This window comes from Dendropsophus ebraccatus, chromosome 14 (genome assembly GCF_027789765.1).
Source record: "Dendropsophus ebraccatus isolate aDenEbr1 chromosome 14, aDenEbr1.pat, whole genome shotgun sequence".
NCBI classification, from domain to species: domain Eukaryota; kingdom Metazoa; phylum Chordata; class Amphibia; order Anura; family Hylidae; genus Dendropsophus; species Dendropsophus ebraccatus.
In genome coordinates this window covers 3,826,512-3,852,411 of record NC_091467.1, presented here as the reverse complement: position 1 = coordinate 3,852,411, position 25,900 = coordinate 3,826,512, and the positions used below count along the sequence as shown (strand labels likewise).

General features: G+C 49.7%; 1 protein-coding gene across 1 annotated transcript in view; it reads right to left on the bottom strand.

The window, feature by feature from the left end:
• Positions 1-25,900, bottom strand: part of ATP9A (ATPase phospholipid transporting 9A (putative)) — a 99,901-nt gene that overhangs the window by 30,377 nt on the left and 43,624 nt on the right. The window contains exons 8-15 of the mRNA XM_069953591.1: positions 25,581-25,661; positions 24,502-24,577; positions 21,896-21,972; positions 17,251-17,411; positions 14,326-14,468; positions 13,744-13,856; positions 11,010-11,216; positions 3,657-3,818 (exon numbers count right to left, since the gene is read on the bottom strand). Coding sequence (XP_069809692.1) covers positions 3,657-3,818; positions 11,010-11,216; positions 13,744-13,856; positions 14,326-14,468; positions 17,251-17,411; positions 21,896-21,972; positions 24,502-24,577; positions 25,581-25,661 — 1,020 coding nt within the window. The remainder of the gene's footprint in view (positions 1-3,656; positions 3,819-11,009; positions 11,217-13,743; positions 13,857-14,325; positions 14,469-17,250; positions 17,412-21,895; positions 21,973-24,501; positions 24,578-25,580; positions 25,662-25,900) is intronic.

Genomic DNA, 25,900 nt, shown 5'->3' with positions numbered 1-25,900 from the left:
AGTGGCAGCAGAGAGCACTGTGTCACACTGGAGAGAATACACCACTTTCTGCAGGACATACAGCAGCTGATAAGTACTGGAAAACTGCAGATTTTAAAATAGAAATAAATTACAAATCTATATAACTTTCTGACACCAGAGTTCCCCTTTAACACCCAGTAGTGTAATAACAAGGGCAGAACAATCCTCTAATAGAGAATCTTGTGTTCCTGGTGCCCATGATGTGTACAGACAGTAACCAGGACAGCCCTGCCCCACATCATGGTAAATGCCCCCTCATTCCTGAGCGGTGAGCTAGCAGAGTCGGTGTGATTGCGGCTGCGCTGTTGATAAGGGGGGGGGGGGGGGGTGTTATTGGAGGTGTGCGGTGACGTGTATGGAGGAAATGGTGCAGAGCTTCCTGCGCTCCGCTGCCTCCGCGCCTGCTCCAACACAAACAGCGTGTCAGCACAGCCGCCTGACTCACTTCCTGCACCCTGGTTCAGGGGCAGGTTAGGACTTTCTCATGTTTACGGTGGATGACAGTCCTTGCGCCATGGAGAGCCCGGGCACGGCCCCCCAATAATAGGCCAGAGGACCCCTCAGTAGCCTCCCCCTCAAATGCCCTCCTGATCCAGAGTCTTGTCTCAGCAGCCAGGACATCAGGTACTCTCAAAGGGCCTGGTGGACCAATTGGCCTTGTTCTGTCCAGACAAAGGGGGACTCCAGCTGGTTTCAGAAAGTTATAGAAATTGGAGATTTTTAAATAGAAGTAAATTACAAGTCTTCCAGTACTTATCAGCTGCTGTATGTCCTGCAGGAAGTGGTGTATTATCTCCAGTCTGACACAGTGCTCAATGCTGCCACCTCTGTCCATGTCAGGAACTGTCCAGAGCAAGAGAGGTTTTCTATGGGGATTTGCTGCTACTCTGGACAGTTCCTGACATGGACAGAGGTGGCAGCAGATAGCGCTGTGTCAGACTGAAGAGAATACACCACTTTCTGCAGCACATACAGCAGCTGATAAGTACTGGGAGACTAGAGATAATACCCACTACCTACCAGAGTACCCCTTTAAGGTCCCCATACACCTTTAATAACTGATGGCAGAATGAGCACTCAGCTTAATTGCAAACCACACCTGAACTGGAGACAACAGTAGGGGGAAAAGTAGCCATGTTTTTGTAGCGCTGGATATATTTAAATTGCACTATAGGGATTGACCACTAGAGGGCCACAGTCACCAGTTTAGTACTGAGCTGAGACCGCGATCCTGTTAACCCTCTAGCACACTGCAATAGGAGTGATAGAATGAAAGGCCGCTGGCTGCCATCTGTAGCACACAGCACCCCACATTCATGTGAGCCCCCCCTTAGCCTGACCACCAGGGCTGCCATCAGCACCCTGGCCCTGTATCTGTAAGCATTCCTAGCACGCAGCTGTTCCTGCTGGTTTTACCCCAGTATGCAGCTGTTCCTGCAGGTTTTATCCCAGCATGCAACTGTTCCTGCAGGTTTTATCCCAGCATGCAGCTGTTCCTGCAGGTTTTATCCCAGCATGCAACTGTTCCTGCAGGTTTTATCCCAGCATGCAGCTGTTCCTGCAGGTTTTATCCCAGCATGCAACTGTTCCTGCAGGTTTTATCCCAGCATGCAGCTGTTCCTGCAGGTTTTATCCCAGTATGCAGCTGTTCCTGCAGGTTTTATCCCAGCATGCAGCTGTTCCTGCAGGTTTTATCCCAGTATGCAGCTGTTCCTGCAGGTTTTATCCCAGCATGCAGCTGTTCCTGCAGGTTTCACCCTTGCTATATAAAGCTGCAGGAGATCTGGTAGGATTACAGCCAGTGCCCAGCGATTACATTCTGTGCCAGTAGTTTCTGCTGCTGGGTGAGTACAAGGGAACAATAAGACCCCGCACTGTGACCCCCAGCGACTTACCTGCATTATGACCCCCCAGAGACTCAGCCGCACTATGACCCCCCAGAGACTTTGCTGCACTATGACCCCCCAGAGACTTAGGGTCCTATTACACTGAGCGATTTTTCAACGACTAACGATAAATGATCACAAATGAGATTGTTTATCGTTAACCTGAAATCGTTCACCATATTACACAGAACGATAGTCGTTAGTTACAATCGTTATTGTGATTGTTACTATGATCGTTTACTCCTTCTGATCCCAGCAAAACAATGAACAATGCGCAATTACACTGAACGATTAGTGAAAGAACGCGGAACTTGTGCGAACGAATGTGCAATTATGAAGAACGATTAGCAAACGATTAACCATAATTTTAGGTTCAGATCTAAATCAACAATCAACGACATACGAACGATTTTCTAATCGTTGCCTGCAACTGCACAGAACGATTATTGTTTAGATTCGAATATAACGATTTTTCACACGATAATCGTCCCGTGTAATAGTGCCCTTAGCCGCACTATGACCCCCCAGAGACTTACCCGCACTATGACCCCCCAGAGACTTAGCCGCACTATGACCCCCCAGAGACTTAGCCGCACTATGACCCCCCAGAGACTTACCCGCACTATGACCCCCCAGAGACTTACCCGCACTATGACCCCCCAGAGACTTACCCGCACTATGACCCCCCAGAGACTTAGCCGCACTATGACCCCCCAGAGACTTACCCGCACTATGACCCCCCAGAGACTTAGCCGCACTATGACCCCCCAGAGACTTAGCCGCACTATGACCCCCCAGAGACTTACCCGCACTATGACCCCCCAGAGACTTAGCCGCACTATGACCCCCCAGAGACTTAGCCGCACTATGACCCCCCAGAGACTTAGCCGCACTATGACCCCCCAGAGACTTACCCGCACTATGACCCCCCAGAGACTTAGCCGCACTATGACCCCCCAGAGACTTAGCCGCACTATGACCCCCCAGAGACTTAGCCGCACTATGACGCCCCAGAGACTTAGCCGCACTATGACGCCCCAGAGACTTAGCCGCACTATGACCCCCCAGACTTAGCCGCACTATGACTCCCCAGAGACTTACCCGCACTATGACTCCCCAGAGACTTACCCGCACTATGACTCCCCAGAGACTTACCCGCACTATGACCCCCCCAGAGACTTACCCGCACTATGACGCCCCAGAGACTTACCCGCACTATGACCCCCCAGAGACTTAGCCGCACTATGACCCCCCAGAGACTTACCCGCACTATGACGCCCCAAAGACTTACCCGCACTATGACGCCCCAGAGACTTACCCGCACTATGACCCCCCAGAGACTTACCCACACTATGACGCCCCAAAGACTTACCCGCACTATGACGCCCCAGAGACTTACCCGCACTATGACTCCCCAGAGACTTACCCGCACTATGACTCCCCAGAGACTTAGCCGCACTATGACCCCCAGAGACTTACCCGCACTATGACCCCCCAGAGACTTACCCGCACTATGACTCCCCAGAGACTTACCCGCACTATGACGCCCCAGAGACTTACCCGCACTATGACCCCCCAGAGACTTACCCGCACTATGACTCCCCAGAGACTTACCCGCACTATGACGCCCCAGAGACTTACCCGCACTATGACTCCCCAGAGACTTACCCGCACTATGACCCCCCAGAGACTTACCCGCACTATGACGCCCCAGAGACTTACCCGCACTATGACGCCCCAGAGACTTACCCGCACTATGACGCCCATCCTTTTGCTTTCATAGGTAAAGGGGAAGATCTGCAGAATGGTGAAGTTCATGATTTGGCCACCAGGTGTCCTCAGCTGCATTGAAGATTGGTCTCTTCCAACCAGCGTCAGCCCCACACTCTCAGTCCATTGTACCAGGGCCACCTATGAGCAGGAAAGGTGAAAGGTCACAACCATGGAGTCAGCAAGGTGATACACTGCAGGAGACAATGCAGCTTTATGAGAGGTTATGAAGGCAACAATGACCGACTGTTCCTGAGCAGAAACAGCTGCTGTACAGAGATGGCAGCAATTTTTTTTCATTTGATGGGATTATTTAACGTTTCAGCCTTATAATAGGAATATGTATATAACAGGGAAAAATACACCAAAGTCATCTGACCCTGCTGACTGTGTGAGAACGGCCGACTGTGTGTATGGTGGCCATAGCTATCCCATATTTATGGCGGCCTTAAAGGGGTATTCACCTCCAAATCCTAGGATCAGGGGATAAGTGGACGGGACTCTGGCGTTTACCATCTGCTCCTGTAAAATAACACGTTTAGTGAAAATAGTCGCAGTCCGGATCCCATGTCGATATTCACTCCATAACCTTCCCATTAGTGTCAGTAAGATTTATCGTAGCGCCCCCTCCCCCACCATATTCTTTTAATGCCAGGTCAAAATAATTCCTTTGGATTAAACGGAGGGCGTGCAATGGGACAATGGTTTCTACGTCTCCACTTCCTTCCTGAGCCTGAAAACAATGCAGATGTTTATACAGGATAAAGAACGCCAATTAATGCCACATGTGCCGCCTAAATACCTTCAGAGAAATCCAGGAAACACTTCCCATGTCCTAATAAATTTCTCACCTCATTCTTAGCGTTCCCTCCCCCTTCCCAGATTAATCATTAGCCTCATCTCAAAGCCGCTGCCGCTGTGCAGTCAGATCTGCCGTGTGGCCCCGGCCCAAAACTTCTACCTATTCCCCCTCCAAACTGATCAGCCACAGTAACGTTAATGATGGCTGACACTCAACCCCCAGAGAGCAGGACTGAACCTACTGCAGTCCACCAATCAGACACTAGAGGGCGCTCATGTGTCGCTCTGCTGCAGACAACACTGACATTACCTAGCCTTGGTTTATCCCTTGTCATTACATTGACTTATAGGGCCACTTAATATGGTGGATTTGGTGGTTTCCCTACAGGGGCCGCCCCTTGGCTGGGTCCTTCCCGGAGGGATATCTGGCTAGTCCTGGGTTTTGAGACTCTTCAATGAGGCTCCACGGGCTCTTCTCTTGCATATTCTTACAATAAGACGACTCGTTATTATGTTTAGGAAAACACCACCAAACTCCAACAACAGGCGCAGGTCCAACTATCGGTGACCTGATGAATAACATAAAACTATAAAAGTTTTTTAAAAATACCCAACGCGTTTCGGAACCGTACCAATTTTTTTTTCAAGAGTCATATAGCATGAATGTTATGTTTGAATGTTATATGACTCTTGAAAAAGGAACCGGTACGGTTCCGAAACGCGTTGGGTATTTTTAATAAACTTTTATAGTTTTATATTATTCATCTGGTCACCATTAGTCGGACCTGCGCCTGGATCCCCGTTGTTGGAGTTTGGTGGTGTTTTCCTAATTATTCCCTTGGTGGAGTTCGGGAATGGCTGCAGTTTGCAGGTTTATGCTTTTCATGCTATTCCGAGAGTTGTGCCTCCTGTTCAGCACAACTCTATCAGGTGAGGGTTACCATATTCTATCCCTTCACCCCTTTTAGTCCAGCTGATCCGCACCATGGAGTGCTGTCCCTTGTTTTTCGTTATTATGTTATTACAGTGGGATACTGTGCTGTATTCCTACACAAAGTGATGGCGTTACGAACAGGATAAAAGTTTGGGCAGGTTTTGTTTTCTGCACCAGTCCTAGATTAGTGTAATGACGGAGTATAGTAGTCTGGTGTTATGTGTAAATGAGTGGTTCACTCACACAGATAGGAAGAGATTTAGTTTCACTTTCAGGATATGTTCACATGAGCTTTGTGTCTACGTGAGCGAGACGGCCCCATAGACTTACACAGCATCAGATGAGTACATGATGAGTGTGCGCTTCTCCCGGCCATAACCCCTCACTGGAACGCCTACAGCAGGTGCCAGATTTCCTTGAGAAGCAGGTGCAACTTACTCTACACATTGGATAGAGATTTATGTGTCACTTTATATCTGGCATAGGACACGTATCAGTCTTAAAGGGGTACTCCAGCAAAAAGCTTTTTCCCAGTAACTGAAACACATTACAAAATTTATATAACTTTGTAATATGCTTCAATCACCTATTTGCCCCGCTTCCCTATCTTTCCCTCAATCCCCCACCAGTAAGTGAAGTAAACTCATTCTTACCTGATGATCGGTGACCTCAGGCTGCTCTGTGGGAGCCATTTTGTGACAATGACATCATCAAGAGGAAGGCGGGTCTAAGCCCTGTTAAGCCAGCCTCCCTTTGTCGGATGACAGGTTGCTCAGCTCTGATTGGCTGAACAAGATAAAAGCCATCTAACAGTTCTACAAGAGTCAAACATCACAGGAGACAAAGTGCATCATGGGAAAGCGCAAACCAGGAAGTAAAGAAAAATAAAGACACCAAATGGAGCTTCAGGGACCTGCAAATGTGGGAAATCCAAACCGAGACAGACTCAGGAGGGATGGTAAGTGGGAAAACTATGTTTATGATTGATTGATTGATTTTTTTTTTTATATCAGCGCCGGAGTACCCCTGTAAAAGAAATGTGTCACCTAAATTGTCTTTTACTGAATGAATGTGAGACATTACTGAGCGCGCTCTGTGACCTGTGAAGAGGTCAGTCCACAGGGAGCTGCTATTGTCTCCTCTATCTACTGGTGTCACATGATGCTGCAATGCTGTACAGATCACTTTACAGCAGCCTCCTCTTATCTCCACAGACACAACAGGAAGTCTCAGCTTAGTTTTAGCCCCGGTGGTGAGAATGAAAACTGCAAGATATCAGGATTATTTTATCATATACAGTAGATAGAAAAACTCTTTATGGTTAACATAAAAACTTTATACAATAAGTCATTTTCTGATGACACTGTCCCTTAAAAGTGAATGTGCCATCAGGCCCTGGGATGAAGCATTGGAGGCAGGCCGACCCAACCCCAGTGGAGGGAAACCCCTGCCCACCTCCAGTGCTTCAGCCCGGGCCTAATGGTACATTCACTTTAAGCTGAACATACACCTTCAGTAACTCCTCCTGACTGTCTCTTGTTCTACCCATAGACAGGAACCTGTATGGGAGTAAGCACAGGGCTAAGCTCTGGCTGTGGCTCATCCCTCCAGAAACAAAGAGGTTGGCAGTGAATTTCCATTATGCCTGACCCCTATAACATCATCTGTAGGTGGACAGTCAGGTACAGCTGTCAAAAGTCTAAAGTGTATTTGGACCCTTAGTAAATTTTCCTCATTGTGCGTCATCTTACAGTAACATGGATGGGATAGACAGGACCTGTAGCCAACCCCTCAAAACTGAGCTGAGGGAGCACTGATCCTGGAAAACCCCTTTAGGGTGCCTTCATACTTTATGCTCTCGGCGGCGGGCTGCAGGATGCGGCGGGGGATGGGGGGATGCGGCCGGAGATAGGGGATGCGGCCGAGGATGGGCTAATGCGGCGGCGGGGCTGCGGACAGCGAGGGGTTAAAGCACATATTCACAGCGGGATGTTAATCCCGCTGCGAATATGTGCTATCATAGGGGTGAATGGTACCGGATCCGCAGCGGTTCTCGCTTTGAATTAGCAGAAGTGAGATCCGCTGTGGATCCGGTAGGTGTGAAGGCACCCTTAAAAGGTTCTCTCAACTAAAGAGATGATGAGGATTACTTGAGATGCTGCTGCGAGGGATTTTGGATAAAATAAAAAAATCCAAACCATACCCAGCCCCACCATGTCCCCGCAGTCCCTCATCTGCTACATGGGTTCCCTGATCTTTCTGCTTCTGGGATGAGCAGGACCTGCTGGCTCACTGACCACTGTCCGGAATGGGACGCCTCTGCAGCCAGAGCAGAGACCGTACGCTGCTGCACAGGAACAGAGAGGAGAGCAGACACTGCTGCACGGGAGCAGAGAGGAGAGCAGACACTGCTGCACGGGAGCAGAGAGGAGACCGGACACTGCTGCACGGGAGCAGAGAGGAGACCGGACACTGCTGCACGGGAGCAGTGAGGAGACCAGACACTGCTGCACAGGAGCAGAGAGGAGACCGGACACTGCTGCACGGGAGCAGAGAGGAGACAAGACACTGCTGCACGGGAGCAGAGAGGAGACAAGACATTGCTACACAGGAGCAGAGAGGAGACCGGATGCTGCTGCACAGGAGCAGTGAGGAGACAAGACATTGCTGCACGGGAGCAGAGAGGAGATCGGACACTGCTGCACAGGAACAGAGAGGAGACCAGACACTGCTGCACAGGAGCAGAGAGGAGACAAGACATTGCTGCACGGGAGTAGAGAGGAGATCGGACACTGCTGCACAGGAGCAGAGAGGAGACCAGACACTGCTACACAGGAGCAGAGAGGAGACCAGACACTGCTGCATGGGAGCAGAGAGGAGACCAGACACTGCTACACAGGAGCAGAGAGGAGACCGGACACTGCTGCACAGGAGCAGAGAGGAGACCGGACACTGCTGCACAGGAGCAGAGAGGAGAGAGGAGGCCAGACACTGCTGCATGGGAGCAGAGAGGAGGCCAGACACTGCTACACAGGAGCAGAGAGGAGAACGGACACTGCTGCACAGGAGCAGAGAGGAGACCGGACACTGCTGCACAGGAGCAGAGAGGAGACCGGACACTGCTGCACAGGAGCAGAGAGGAGACCGGACACTGCTGCACAGGAGCAGAGAGGAGACCGGACACTGCTGCACAGGAGCAGAGAGGAGACCGGACACTGCTGCACAGGAGCAGAGAGGAGACCGGACACTGCTGCACAGGAGCAGAGAGGAGACCGGACACTGCTGCACAGGAGCAGAGAGGAGACCGGACACTGCTGCACAGGAGCAGAGAGGAGACCAGACGAGGCTGCAGCCAGAGCAGAGAGGAGACCGGACACTGCTGCACAGGAGGGCAGAGGAGATCGGGCGCTGCTGCACAGGAGCAGAGAGCAGACCGGGCGCTGCTGCACAGGAGGACAGAGGAGATCGGGCGCTGCTGCACAGGAGCAGAGAGGGGACTGGACGATGCTGCAGCCAGAACACAGAGGAGACTGGACGGTGGGCGCTGCTGCACAGGAGCAGAGAGGAGACCAGGTCTGCTGCACAGGAGCAGAGAGAAAACTACAACGCTGCAGGAAGAGCAGAGAGGAGACCGGATGCTTCTCCCCCCCCACCCCCACCCCCCTCCTCTTTTGGAGGACTTCATCTCACAGCTGAGGGTTTGTTACAATTGCATTTAATCTGGACAATCCACTGTGAACTAAACTGCAGCAACATGTCCTCCCTGTCCTCATAGTTGTAGGTTATCAGGCAGGAATCCAGGGAGTTCTCTATACTAAATACCACTGTAACGGACCCTCAGCTGTGGATGATATCTGATCAGGACAGGTTCTGGATGAGGACTGAGCATCAAATCTATCAGGGATCTCCAGGAATCCATTGCCTTTCGGTATATGGGCCATTAATATCCACAGAGAGGGTAATAATAATGAGGTGGGGTAATTCCGGCTCACATGGGGTCCCTGAGTGACAGAGTCCTGGGGGGGAATAACAGGGCGGCTGGAGGAGCGGGCGCTGCGGAGCCCTTATCTGCCATCTCCTTGTATCCGCTTACTGTAGCAGCGGACGCCTCTGCCCGGGGGGCTGTAACAGATCGCTCAGGACAGGGGCTTCTCAGAGGAAACAAATTTAGGAAATCCTGCCGTCTGTCTCAGGAAATTATTCTTCTGCCAAGTGGTAAAGATTTGGGGTAAGAAGAGACAGAATAAACAATTTCTTAGTGAATTCAGATCTCACCTTCCTGGATATGGTAATAGACAAGTGCTGGTGAGCCCCCCTAGATCCACAGGAGGAGACCCCCAGAACCAGCAGATATATACTGAGCTGGAGGGGAGGGGATACAGGAGACCCCCAGAATCAGCAGATATATACTAAGCTGGAGGGGAGGGGATACAGGAGACCCCCAGAATCAGCAGATATATACTGAGCTGGAGGGGGATACAGGAGACCCCCCAGAACCAGCAGATATATACTGAGGGAAGGGAATACAGGAGACCCCCCCAGAACCAGCAGATATATACTGAGGGAAGGGAATACAGGAGACCCCCCCAGAACCAGCAGATATATACTGAGGGAAGGGAATACAGGAGACCCCCAGAACCAGCAGATATATACTGAGGGAAGGGAATACAGGAGACCCCCCAGAACCAGCAGATATATACTGAGCTGGAGGGGAGGGGATACAGGAGACCCCCAGAATCAGCAGATATATACTGAGGGAAGGGAATACAGGAGACCCCCAGAACCAGCAGATATATACTGAGCTGGAGGGGGATACAGGAGACCCCCCAGAACCAGCAGATATATACTGAGGGAAGGGAATACAGGAGACCCCCCCAGAACCAGCAGATATATACTGAGGGAAGGGAATACAGGAGACCCCCCCAGAACCAGCAGATATATACTGAGGGAAGGGAATACAGGAGACCCCCCCAGAACCAGCAGATATATACTGAGGGAAGGGAATACAGGAGACCCCCCCAGAACCAGCAGATATATACTGAGGGAAGGGAATACAGGAGACCCCCCCAGAACCAGCAGATATATACTGAGGGAAGGGAATACAGGAGACCCCCAGAACCAGCAGATATACATTTCAATTCAGCAGATGTATGTCCTGCAGGAAGTGGTGTATTCTCTCCAGTCTGACACAGTGCTCTCTGCTGCCACCTCTGTCCATGTCAGGAACTGTCCAGAGCAGGAGAGGTTTTCTATGGGGATTTGCTGCTGCTCTAGACAGTTCCTGACATGGACAGAGGTGGCAGCAGAGAGCACTGTGTCAGACTGGAGAGAATACACCACTTCCTGCAGGACATACAGCAGATGATAAGTACTGGAAGACTGGAGAGAATACACCCCCAAGTGGACCAGAAGACATTTTTTCCCTTCGGAGTACCCCTTAAAAAAATTCTTCTCACAGTAAGGGCGTCATATTACACAAAATGTCTCCTCATCATCACTTGGAGGAATAATGGGCTATCCCATGAAAGCATTAGCTATAACATTGGGACCCCCCCCCCCCCCGTTCAGTGGCTACATGGGAATTTATGTGACGTTACCTCATCGGGGCTGGACGCCTGGTAAACCCGGCAGGAATCCTCGAATTGTCGCTCTGCCTCGGCCTGGTCCGTCACACCGTTGGACTCGTAGGATGGGGTGACGTTGTGGCAGAGGGCGATCCCCTTTACGGCTTCATACACCCGGCTGCTCATCGTCTTCCTCACTTTGGTGGTGGTGCCCTTCTGCGCTGGAGGATCATGGGACGGCTGGAAGGAGAGGAAGAGATGAGATAGAACATGGCCGGATCCTGGGGGCGAACACCAGAACATCGTCCAAAGCCCAAGGGTGACACTTAAAGGGATCCTCCGGGGTAGTATAAACATGGCTGCTTTCTTACAGTGACAGTGTCCTACTTGTTTGTGGGGTATTATAGCTTTTATTATTAGGTATGATATCTATTATTATAGGGTACTATAGCTAGTATTATTATTATTAGGTATGATATCTATTATTATAGGGTACTATAGCTAGTATTATTTATTATTATTATTATTAGGTATGATATCTATTATTATAGGGTACTATAGCTAGTATTATTTATTATTATTATTAGGTATGATATCTATTATTATAGGGTACTATAGCTAGTATTATTATTATTATTATTAGGTATGATATCTATTATTATAGGGTACTATAGCTAGTATTATTTATTATTATTATTATTAGGTATGATATCTATTATTATAGGGTACTATAGCTAGTATTATTATTATTATTATTAGGTATGATATCTATTATTATAGGGTACTATAGCTAGTATTATTTATTAATATTATTATTATTAGGTATTACATCTATCACTATAGCTCCAGTTATGTGAGCAGCTCTGAGCTGCAGTACTTCACACAACCTTTGCACATGGGTGGCGCTGTTTCTGTAACACAGTGGAGTCATATGGTGGTAGGTATATACTTTTTTCTTTTAACATCACCCAGAGCCATATATTATTTTTTACACCTAGAAAACGCCCTTAAAGGGGTCACCTCAACCCCCCCAGCACCTGATAAGTACTGGAAGACTGGAGATTTTTTAAGAAAAGTAAATTACAAATCTGTATAACTTTCCAAAACCAGTTTATTTAAGAAAAAAAAATGAAGATTTTCGCTGGAGCACCTCTTCAACACATTTTGCCCTGTTCCCCTTAGATTGTGCGCTCACCTGCACAGGGCTTTCTCCATCACACAAGGGCCACACACCCTCCCTGTAGGGGGCGCTCTGATGGGATATACGAGCTTATATACGATAACGCCTCCCTGGTAGAATCCTCGCAGACCCGGTGACTATGTAGATGACGCACTGGGTGCACTTTACCCCCATCACCCCCAGCCCCCCCTATAAACCATGGAGAGGATATTCATAGACTTCCCAGGACTATGGAGCGATCACCTCCCTGGTGGCGGCAGGAGCCGCATCATAAAGCTGTCAGGTTATCGGCTGCATTAGAAACACATTGTGTGAGGGGGGCGACCCCGCAGCCGGGCAGTCCTGTATGGAAATGGAAAGCAGATGGGGATCAAGGGGAGGATGGGCATCAAGGGGAGGATGATGAGGAAGATGGGGATCAAGGGGAGGATGGGGATGATGAGGAGGATGGGGATCAAGGGGATGATGAGGAGGAGGATGGGGATGATGAGGAGGATGGGGATCAAGGGGATGATGAGGAGGAGGATGGGGATGATGAGGAGGATGGGGATCAAGGGGATGATGAGGAGGATGGGGATGATGAGGAGGATGGGGATCAAGGGGATGATGAGGAGGATGGGGAGGATGGGGATCAAGGGGAGGATGATGAGGAAGATGGGGATCAAGGGGAGGATGGGGAAGATGAGGAGGATGGGGATCAAGGGGATGATGATGATGATGAGGAGGATGGGGATCAAGGGGATGATGAGGAGGAGGATGGGGATCAAGGGGAGGATGGGGAAGATGAGGAGGATGGGGATCAAGGGGATGATGATGAGGAGGATGGGGATGATGAGGAGGATGGGGATCAAGGGGATGATGAGGAGGAAGATGGGGATCAAGGGGAGGATGGGGCGGATGGGGTTTAAGGGGAGGATGAGAAGGAATTAGGATGATGAGGAGGAGGATGGGGATGGTCGAGCTGCCCAGCACATTTCTCTGAGACATTTCTGGGACTATTTTTAGTCGCTGCCGCTGTAATTAGACAATTAGTTCATTCGGCCGGTCACCCAGCGAACACGGGGCCGCGCTTCCTGATCTCTTGACCTCTGGTGTCAGGAGGAGCACAGAAAAGTTTCACTTCCAGGTCAAAAGGTGACGGAATGGAAAGAGTAATGGAAGCCATGAATGAGATGGGAGGAAAGGCTTCTCATTACACCCAGCAGGATCCGCCTCTTCAGTCACTCATCAACAACAATTGGGGGGTCCAAGATGGCGGCCGTGTTATACCGCCCAGCGCTCACAGGTCACACATAAATCTCCTGCTGTCCGCCACCTTTTATGTCAGCAATGACTGTGTTTCATCTCATGGCGCATGGGGGGGGAGCTGCCATAGGGGCTTCGCTGAGGCTCAAGAGCGGACGCCAATGAGACCAAATATAATACCAAAGAGTCCGACGGAGCTCCTCACATTTATATCAGGGACACAATGCAGGATCCGGCACAGAACCCCATGACTGAAAACTCTTCCAGAGGAGAAGGAGGGGGGACACAGGAGCCTAACCCTATGGAGTGGACCTTTTGGTGACCTTTTATCATGGGACGCACCTGTGTGTATACGCTGAATATGTGACTCTGCACTTCATCCATCGAGTCCATTCCATAAGCCACAGTCCCCAGGTGAAGACGCTTGAAGACCATCTCATTCTGGGTCAGGGTCCCTGTGAGGTGAAGTGTTATTATAAGTATATATGTATGTATAAGAGAATACCCCAATCTGACATTACAGGAAGTCACCATCAGATGTGCCGCACCATCACTGCCCTGTGTGACTCATCACCCGACCACCTCCATACACAGACTCATCACCCGACCACCTCCATACACAGACTTATCTCCCCCATCACCCCCCCATACAGAGACTCATCACTCCCATCACCCCTCATACACAGACTCATCACCCCCCATACACAGACTCATCACCCCATACATAGACTCATCACCCCCCATACACAGACTCATCTCCCCCATCACCCCATATACAGACTCATCACTCCCATCACCCCTCATACACAGACTCATCTCCCCCATCACCCCATATACACAGACTCATCACCCCCCATACACAGACTCATCTCCCCCATTACCCCATACACACAGACTCATCTCCCTCCATGACCTGGCTCTTACCTGTTTTGTCAGTCAGTAAGTAGGAGATACGTCCGAGTTGCTCGGGGATTGTACTGGATCTGACCACCGTCCCCGGGATCTTAGGGTCCCTACGGATCATCCAGCTGTAGACAATTTTCCCCATATCTAGATTGACCCGCAAACTGCATGATGAAACATACATATGAAACAGGGTTAATGATCAGACTTCCTGCCCCGACCCCTGAGTAAGAGCAGCAAAGTTCCAGTATCCATGAACAATTTCTCGTTGGTCGTTTGATCGTTGCCTGCATTTACACAAAACGATTATTGCTTAATTTCTATTGCTAAAATATAACGATTTGTCGCACTCTGTGATGTAGTCATGTGGGCGGTAACCTCAGTAATGCAGTTATGGCGGTAACCTCAGTGATGCAGTCATGTGGGCAGTAACCTCTGTGGTGTAGTCATGTGGGCGGTCACCTCTGTGATGTAGTCATGTGGGCGGTCACCTCTGTGATGTAGTCATGTGGGCGGTAACCTCTGTGGTGTAGTCATGTGGGCAGTAACCTCTGTGGTGTAGTCATGTGGGCAGTAACCTCTGTGGTGTAGTCATATGGGCAGTAACCTCTGTGGTGTAGTCATGTGGGCGGTAACCTCTATGGTGTAGTCATGTGGGCGGTAACCTCTGTGGTGTAGTCATGTAGACAGTAACCTCTGTGGTGTAGTCATGTGGGCAGTAACCTCTGGTGTAGTCATATGGGCAGTAACCTCTGTGGTGTAGTCATATGGGCAGTAACCTCTGGTGTAGTCATGTGGGAGGTAACCTCTATGGTGTAGTCATGTGGGCGGTAACCTCTGTGGTGTAGTCATATGGGCAGTAACCTCTGTGGTGTAGTCATGTGGGAGGTCACCTCTGTGGTGTAGTCATGTGGGAGGTCACCTCTGTGGTGTAGTCATATGGGCGGTAACCTCTGTGGTGTAGTCATATGGGCGGTAACCTCTGTGGTGTAGTCATGTGGGCGGTAACCTCTGTGGTGTAGTCATATGGGCGGTAACCTCTGTGGTGTAGTCATATGGGCAGTAACCTCTGTGGTGTAGTCATATGGGCAGTAAACTCTGTGGTGTAGTCATGTGGGAGGTCACCTCTGTGGTGTAGTCATGTGGGCGGTAACCTCTGTGGTGTAGTCATATGGGCAGTAAACTCTGTGGTGTAGTCATGTGGGAGGTCACCTCTGTGATGTAGTCATGTGGGCGGTAACCTCTGTGGTGTAGTCATGTGGGCGGTAACCTCTGTGGTGTAGTCATATGGGCGGTAACCTCTGTGGTGTAGTCATGTGGGCGGTAACCTCTGTGGCGTTGTCACAGTCCCTCGGTCTCTACTGATATCTAATAAGCTGTGAATGAGGTAGCAGTAAAAGTCCAACATCTTCCCCTTCCTTCCTGAAACCATGTGCCACGGTTGGTCAGATATGAAGCTGACAATGAACGATGGACCAATAGTTCTGTTACCAGTAATGGTGGTGTCCCACCACTGATGATGTCTAGAGCACCTGAGTAAGTCACTCTCTCAGGTTAACAAGTGTTGTAGTGTTGTGTTTTCCCCACTAGGAGTTACCACTGTTTGGTTTCACCTGTTGCACAGCTGAGGTGACCAAGGGTCATGTGTTGTCTTGCTGACCAATCAAAGGTGGTTATTTTCTCCTATTCTATCCTCTCTCTTCTCTCTCTCACGCACACTCAGCCCCAACACTCACAGTAGGGTCTTGTTTTAGCCCCTGTAGGAGAAGTAAGTCTTGATGGAGGAAGTGAGTGTAGTTTCTATCCAGTATTTAGTGTGAGAGGACGCAAAAAAACTAGTTCCTGCAGAAGTTAAGCCAGGGCCTGGCTTTGTCTAGGACCCCTGACAGGGACCCAAGATAGCAATCACAGATTTCTCTCAGCAAAGTAACTAAAGCAACTATGCAGTGCTAAGCTCACCTTAGGGGAGAGAAGCCACCTAGAAGTACCCCTGCTCATGCCATGAACCTCTCTAAGAAGTGCAGGGCAGTATCCTGAAGCAAGAGGAACTGACCCCAATAGGACAAAAGTACCGTGCAAGTCTATGTATCCTACTGCGTAGCGCAGGACGACTAGGAAGCCTCAGAAGTCTGCTACACCCAGATGACCGAGTCTGCTACAACCGACGACTGGGGCTCAAATTACCCACCTAGGACGGGTATCTCCAACTAGGTGGCATAAGGCGGTTCAGAGCCTACTGGCATTGGTGAGTACGGGTATCCTCTTACCTCTCTACCTATACACCTGTTCCTGCAGAGCACATTCACTACATTGGGCAGGGCTCCTCTGGCAACTCCTCTTCTACTCTCCTCTCTCTACAAAGCACCTTTTACTCCTACAAGGATTGGTTACCTCTGTGTCAGCAGCAACGTTTCAGTGTCAATATCTGCTCTACTCTATTACGTGTACTGTTAAACTCAAGTCTTACTTCAGTAAAGTGTTATATTTTTGACAAAACGTACAGGAGTCTAGTCAAACCTGTCAGCACCTGCACCCACATACACCACTGTATACTTGGGTTATTTCCCCTTTCTGCGAGTACCAACTACCCGGGTGGGTCCGCTACCACTCCAGGCTACCGTGACACGTGCCCAAGTGACCCTAAACACTCCCAGAGGTTACCGACCATTGGGGATAGCAAACAAGTCAGGGCAGGTTACCACATCACAACACCGCGGCAGCCTATCACAGTGGACGCTGCTGGGACTTATACAGGGATTGTTGTTTAGACCATATAGGCGACATCAGTCTATTCGGGGGGGGGGGGGTATTTGCTTTTTACAAGTATACCACATGTTGCACAGTCGACCAATCCCAAGCAGACATTCCCCGAGGGGCACAGTGGCCTATCTCTGCACTGTGTATAGGTCTCAGTGAGTGGCACTGTGTATAGCAGCCGCCTCTTACCTGATGGGGATGATGTTAGAGAAGAGGAGCAGGAAGCGGAGGATCTGCAGATACCAGCGACCGGCAAAGTGCTGGAGAGTCACCATGACCAGAGAGACCACCACCAGGGCGCTGAACAAGATCTTCGTCAGACAGTTCACCTCCAGGTCAAAGAGTCCGATCTGCAGCAGAGAATGACGAGACCCCCCGGGGGTGAGTAATGCAGATACATATAGCACCGATAATGATGAGACCCCCGGGGGTGAGTAATGCAGATACATATAGCAGCGATAATGATGAGACCCCCGGGGGTGAGTAATGCAGATACATATAGCATCTATCATCAAGCTATTACTTTCTAATGATGAGACCCCCGGGGATGTGTAATGCAGATACATATAGCACCGATCATCCGGCTAATATTACTGTATAATGACAAGACCCCCGGGGGTGAGTAATGCAGATACATATAGCACTGATAATGATGAGACCCCCGGGGGTGAGTAATGCAGATACATATAGCACTGATAATGATGAGACCCCCGGGGGTGAGTAATGCAGATACATATAGCACTGATAATGATGAGACCCCCGGGGGTGAGTAATGCAGATACATATAGCATCTATCATCAAGCTATTACTTTATAATGATGAGACCCCCGGGGGTGAGTAATGCAGATACATATAGCACTGATAATGATGAGACCCCCGGGGATGTGTAATGCAGATACATATAGCACCGATAATGATGAGACCCCCGGGGGTTAGTAATGCAGATACATATAGCACTGATAATGATGAGACCCCCGGGGATGTGTAATGCAGATACATATAGCACCGATAATGATGAGACCCCCGGGGGTGAGTAATGCAGATACATATAGCACTGATAATGATGAGACCCCCGGGGGTGAGTAATGCAGATACATATAGCACTGATAATGATGAGACCCCCGGGGATGAGTAATGCAGATACATATAGCACTGATAATGATGAGACCCCCGGGGATGAGTAATGCAGATACATATAGCACTGATAATGATGAGACCCCCGGGGGTGAGTAATGCAGATACATATAGCACTGATAATGATGAGACCCCCGGGGGTGAGTAATGCAGATACATATAGCACTGATAATGATGAGACCCCCGGGGATGAGTAATGAAGATACATATAGCACCGATCATCCGGCTATTACTGTATAATGCCGAGATCATTGTGTTTCATCAGTAATCTCTGACCTGGTGAGGGGGGCGCCCATAGAGAGGACATGTGCGGCCCCCTCTCCATTCACTTTCTGCCTTATCGGGAGGACCCATGTTCTACAGACAGGAGCCCATCCCAGAGGTGACATTTATGGAATTCCCACATGTCTGAGATTGGAACAGCCCTTTATTCAGATCAGCTGGTTCCAGAAAGTCCCAGAGATTTGTAATTTACTTGCAGAAAGTGGTGTAGTCTCTCCAGTCTGACACAGTGCTCTCTGCTGCCACCTCTGTCCATGTCAGGAACTGTCCAGAGCAGGAGAGGTTTTCTGTGGGGATTTACTGCTGCTCTGGACAGTTCCTGACATGGACAGAGGTGGCAGCCGAGAGCACTGTGTCAGACTGGAGAGAATACAACACTTCCTGCAGGACATACAGGAGCTAATAAGTACTGGAAGATTGGAGATTTTTTTTAATGAAAGTAAATTACAAGTATCTGCCACCAGTTCGTTTGAAAGAAATATTTTTTGGTCAGCTACCCTTTTAAAGAGGCACAGTTTGTTTTATTTAATAACTCAACAGGGGCTGTGATCACAAGCAGTTTTGCATTTAGTATTGATTTTTTAAGTTTTCTATGTTTAAATCAATATTATACATCCGACCACTAGGTGTCTCCCTTTCTGGCACACTGGGCTCCACGCTCCCTCTGTGCTAATATTTGGTCTTTTCTCTTTTCAAATAAAGAGACCAAACAGAGAGACCAAAAGAGACCGGTCCTCTGCGCTCACACAAGGAGAGACACCTGTCCATCATGCAGGTTGGGAATCTTGGAGGGCAATTTACTTAAGCTAATTATATTATATTACTGCAGCTTCCAGAAGACAATGCTCTTTTTTATGCAACAAGTCAGTTAGTATAATGTCACTGTGTGGTTACAAAGGTTTTGGTACTGTGCAATAGGAGAGCTGACAGTACAATGCGAGAATCCTCTGCTACTGAATGTGGATGTGCAGCAGTTGTAACCTTGCACAGTGATGACTTGTCCCGCATGGAGCCCAGTGTGACAGGAAGGGAGACACCTAGTGGCCGGATGGAGCGCAGTGTGACAGGAAGAGAGACACCTAGTGGCCGGATGGAGCGCAGTGTGATAAAAAGGGAGACACCTAGTGGCCGCATGGAGCACAGTGTGACAGGAAGGGAGACACCTAGTGGCCGCATGGAGCGCAGTGTGATAGGAAGGGAGACACCTAGTGGCCGCATGGAGCGCAGTGTGATAGGAAGGGAGACACCTAATGGCCGCATGGAGCGCAGTGTGACAGGAAGGGAGACACCTAGTGGCCGCATGGAGCGCAGTGTGATAGGAAGGGAGACACCTAGTGGCCGCATGGAGCAGTGTGACAGGAAGGGAGACACCTAGTGGCCGGATGGAGCGCAGTGTGACAGGAAGTGAGACACCTAGTGGCCGCATGGAGCGCAGTGTGACAGGAAGGGAGACACCTAGTGGCCACATGGAGCCCAGTGTGATAGGAAGGGAGACACCTAGTGGCCGCATGGAGCGCAGTGTGATAGGAAGGGAGACACCTAGTGGCCGGATGGAGCGCAGTGTGACAGGAAGTGAGACACCTAGTGGCCGCATGGAGCGCAGTGTGATAAGAAGGGAGACACCTAATGGCCGCATGGAGCAGTGTGACAGGAAGGGAGTCACCTAGTGGCCGCATGGAGCAGTGTGACAGGAAGGGAGACACCTAGTGGCCGCATGGAGCGCAGTGTGATAGGAAGGGAGACACCTAGTGGCCGCATGGAGCAGTGTGACAGGGAGGGAGACACCTAATGGCCGCATGGAGCGCAGTGTGATAGGAAGGGAGACACCTAGTAGCCGCATGGAGCGCAGTGTGATAGGAAGGGAGACACCTAATGGCCACATGGAGCAGTGTGACAGGAAGTGAGACACCTAATGGCCGCATGGAGCAGTGTGACAGGAAGTGAGACACCTAGTGGCCGCATGGAGCGCAGTGTGATAGGAAGGGAGACACCTAGTGGCCGGATGGAGCGCAGTGTGACAGGAAGTGAGACACCTAGTGGCCGCATGGAGCGCAGTGTGATAAGAAGGGAGACACCTAATGGCCGCATGGAGCAGTGTGACAGGAAGGGAGTCACCTAGTGGCCGCATGGAGCAGTGTGACAGGAAGGGAGACACCTAGTGGCCGCATGGAGCGCAGTGTGATAGGAAGGGAGACACCTAGTGGCCGCATGGAGCAGTGTGACAGGGAGGGAGACACCTAATGGCCGCATGGAGCGCAGTGTGATAGGAAGGGAGACACCTAGTAGCCGCATGGAGCGCAGTGTGATAGGAAGGGAGACACCTAGTGGCCGCATGGAGCGCAGTGTGACAGGAAGGGAGACACCTAGTGGCCGCATGGAGCCCAGTGTGACAGGAAGGGAGACACCTAGTGGCCGCATGGAGCAGTGTGACAGGAAGGGAGTCACCTAGTGGCCGCATGGAGCAGTGTGATAGGAAGGGAGTCACCTAGTGGCCGCATGGAGCAGTGTGATAGGAAGGGAGACACCTAGTGGCCGCATGGAGCGCAGTGTGATAGGAAGGGAGACACCTAATGGCCACATGGAGCGCAGTGTGATAGGAAGGGAGACACCTAGTAGCCGCATGGAGCGCAGTGTGATAGGAAGGGAGACACCTAATGGCCGCATGGAGCAGTGTGACAGGAAGGGAGACACCTAATGGCCGCATGGAGCAGTGTGACAGGAAGGGAGACACCTAGTGGCCGCATGGAGCGCAGTGTGATAGGAAGGGAGACACCTAATGGCCGCATGGAGCGCAGTGTGACAGGAAGGGAGACACCTAGTGGCCGCATGGAGCGCAGTGTGACAGGAAGGGAGACACCTAATGGCCGCATGGAGCAGTGTGACAGGAAGGGAGACACCTAGTGGCCGCATGGAGCAGTGTGACAGGAAGGGAGACACCTAGTGGCCGGATGGAGCGCAGTGTGATAGGAAGGGAGACACCTAGTGGCCGCATGGAGCAGTGTGACAGGGAGGGAGACACCTAGTGGCCGCATGGAGCAGTGTGACAGGAAGGGAGTCACCTAGTGGCCGCATGGAGCGCAGTGTGATAGGAAGGGAGACACCTAGTGGCCACATGGAGCAGTGTGACAGGAAGGGAGACACCTAGTGGCCGCATGGAGCCCAGTGTGATAGGAAGGGAGACACCTAGTGGCCGAATGTATAACAGTGATTTAAACATAGAAAAGCGAGTATATAGCAGAACTGCTATCACGACCGCTCCAGATTTCCTGATAGAACATTAGTGTGACTGCGCTTGTCTGGACTCATGCAGATCCTCTTCCCATTGTAAACCCTCTATTACTATAGGACTACCTAACACAATACATTAGATACCAATAAATGATAACACACAAATGCCCCCCCCCCCCCGGGCTCGTACCTTACTGCGCGGATTAGAGGCGTTCATCACGCTGCGCTGCTCCCGGCCAGTATATATAACCACTCCGACCACCGTACCTGGAGCAGAGAGCACGGCTTATACATAGTCACATCATCAGCCACAGTTATTGTCAGGGAACGTACAGGACAGACTAACAACATACAGGGCAGACTAACATCATACAGGGCAGACTAACAACATACAGGGCAGACTAACAACATACAGGGCAGACTAACAACATACAGGGCAGACTAACAACATACAGGGCAGACTAACAACATACAGGGCAGACTAACAACATACAGGGCAGACTAACAACATACAGGGCAGACTAACAACATACAGGACAGACTAACAACATACAGGACAGACTAACAACATACAGGACAGACTAATAACATACAGGACAGACAAACAACATACAGGGCAGACAAACAACATACAGGGCAGACAAACAACATACAGGGCAGACAAACAACATACAGGACAGACTAACAACATACAGGACAGACTAATAACATACAGGACAGACTAACATACAGGGCAGACTAACAACATACAGGACAGACTAATAACATACAGGGCAGACTAATAACATACAGGGCAGTCTAATAACATACAGGACAGACTAACAACATACAGGACAGACTAATAACATACAGGGGAGACTAACAACATACAGGGCAGTCTAATAACATACAGGACAGACTAACAACATACAGGACAGACTAATAACATACAGGGGAGACTAATAACATACAGGACAGACTAACAACATACAGGACAGACTAACAACATACAGGACAGACTAACAACATACAGGACAGACTAACAACATACAGGACAGACTAATAACATACAGGGGAGACTAATAACATACAGGGGAGACTAACAACATACAGGGGAGACTAATAACATACAGGACAGACTAATAACATACAGGACAGACTAACAACATACAGGGGAGACTAACAACATACAGGGGAGACTAACAACATACAGGGGAGACTAACAACATACAGGGGAGACTCATAACATACAGGGGAGACTAACAACATACAGGACAGACTAATAACATACAGGACAGACTAACAACATACAGGGCAGACTAATAACATACAGAGGAGACTAATAACATACAGGGCAGTCTAATAACATACAGGGCAGTCTAATAACATACAGAACAGACTAACAACATACAGGACAGACTAACAACATACAGGGGAGACTAATAACATACAGGACAGACATAAGCTTTCAAGTAGAATATAAGAGGAGCTGTGATTGGTTGCTGAGGGCAGTTTACACCAGGTGTATATTTACTCCCTTTCATAAATCTCCCCCCTTTGTGTTCAAGTTTCATTGTGTTGAAAACCTGCGGTCAGTGGGAGCTTCCTGTGCAATAGGAACCAGTCCTGATCTTCATTTTTCTAATCTTTTTTAACCCTCCCGCAGTGTACCCCCTCCAGTATGTCCTTGGTGTACCCCCTTAGTGCATCCTCTGTGTACCCCCAGTGTATCCTCAGCATACCCCCTTAGTGCATCCTCAGTGTACCCCACAGTATGTCCCCAGAGTATCCCCCAGTATATCCTCAGTGTACCCCCCAGTATATCCTCAGTGTACCCCCCAGTATATCCTCCGTGTACCCCCCCAGTATATCCTCCGTGTACCCCCCCAGTATCTCCTCAGTGTACCCCCCAGTATCTCCTCAGTGTACCCCCCAGTATATCCTCCGTGTACCCCCAGTATCTCTTCAGTGTACCCCCAGTATCTCCTCCGTGTACCCCCCAGTATATCCTCCGTGTACCCCCAGTATCTCCTCCGTGTACCTCCAGTATCTCCTCCGTGTACCCCCAGTATCTCCTCCGTGTACCCCCCAGTATATCCTCCGTGTACCCCCAGTATCTCCTCAGTGTACTCCCCAGTATATCCTCAGTGTACCCCCCAGTATATCCTCCGTGTACCCCCAGTATCTCTTCAGTGTACCCCCAGTATCTCCTCCGTGTACCCCCAGTATCTCCTCAGTGTACCCCCAGTATATCCTCCGTGTACCCCCAGTATCTCCTCAGTGTACCCCCAGTATATCCTCCGTGTACCCCCCAGTATATCCTCCGTGTACCCCCAGTATCTCCTCAGTGTACCCCCAGTATCTCCTCAGTGTACCCCCAGTATATCCTCGGTGTACCCCCAGTATCTCCTCCGTGTACCCCCAGTATATCCTCCGTGTACCCCCCAGTATATCCTCTGTGTACCCCCAGTATCTCCTCAGTGTACCCCCAGTATCTCCTCAGTGTACCCCCCAGTATGTCGGGGGTGACGCTGATCACTCTGCACACAGGGGCCATTCTTCATTATGTGATGTCATAGGTTTGGCTTCCTGACGGGTGAGGGATGGAGGGTCTCCGCCTCATCACTTACAGACGCCCCGGGGCCACTATGTGTCAGTTCTCCTTTTTTTGTGGTGTCACAAATGGAAGAAAAAACACAAAAAACTAATTTGGGGACTAATTTTCTCAATGACGGCGTCAATTATTATCCATTACCGACAAATGACGCCGGGATGAAATTGCTAACATGCAACATGACTGGGAATGTTTATCCTCACCAGAAGCGATGACCGTGCTGGCCCACAGCGTGTTCTCGATGCTCAGGCTCTCGTTTATTGGGGGGTCGCTGTCCTCCTGGGGGGAGAAGAGGAGAACATGAACCCCCCCAACCTGCACAGATAGTCACTATAGGTTCCTGCACCATCTACTATCACGTGTAGAAAGGCGTCAGAAACCAGGACCCCCATACTTATACACAGGGATGTCCCCGTACAGAGCACCAGCATAGACGTCACTATAGGGGGCACTGTTACTGTGCAAGACCAACAGGGGGCACTATTACTGTGCGACACCTATAGGGGGCACTATTACTGTGCGACACCTATAGGGGGCACTATTACTGTGCGACACCTATAGGGGACACTATTACTGTGCGACACCTATAGGGGACACTATTACTGTGCGACACCTATAGGGGACACTATTACTGTGCGACACCTATAGGGGACACTATTACTGTGCGACACCTATAGGGGGCACTATTACTGTGCGACACCTATAGGGGACACTATTACTGTGCAAGACCAAGAGGGGGCACTATTACTGTGCAAGACCTATAAGGGGGTACTATTACTGCGTGAGACCCATAAGGTCAATATTACTGTGCAAGGCTTACAGGGGGCACAATAACTCTGCAAGACCAATAGGGGGCACTATTATTGTGTGAGGTCTATAGGGGGACACTATTACTATGTAGGGCCTATAGGGTTAATTATTAGTGTATGACCCCTAAATGGGGCACTACTACTATATGGAACCTACAGGGGACGCTACTACTATATGGAACCTACAGAAGGCATTGTTACTGTGCGACACCTATAGGGGGCACTATTACTATATGGAACCTACAGGAGGCACTATTACTATATAGAACCTGCAGGGGGCACTATTACTATATGGGACCTACATGGAGCACTGTTATGGTGCATGGCCTAAGGGAAACTATGCCATTTCCTTTTGTAGTAGTAGTAGTGTCTTTCTCCCATCATGCTTCTCTATAGCAGCTGCTGGTTACATCTGGCTGTATATATATATTATCCATGTATATCTGTAACTATTGTGTCTGACCATTACTCACCCGGGTAAAAGTTCCTGCAAAATTATGGATGTCGATATTCGGCTCCTCTGCGTATACATAGGCTCTAATCTGCAGCAAGTCCTGAAAAATAACCAAAAATCATCATATTGGAGCAAATATCGAGAAAATCTTCGAAAATACCAACAACCAACATGGAGGCCAAACTGGTTGCAGCTTTTTATAAATAACATAAATGTGACAATATGTCTGTAACCAAATAAGTGTTATTAAGGCCCCGATATGTGGAGAACGTCCCCTGAGAGGTAAGTTAAACAGATCACAGGTTGTGTCTGGTCAGAAGACACTGAGGATGTATGATA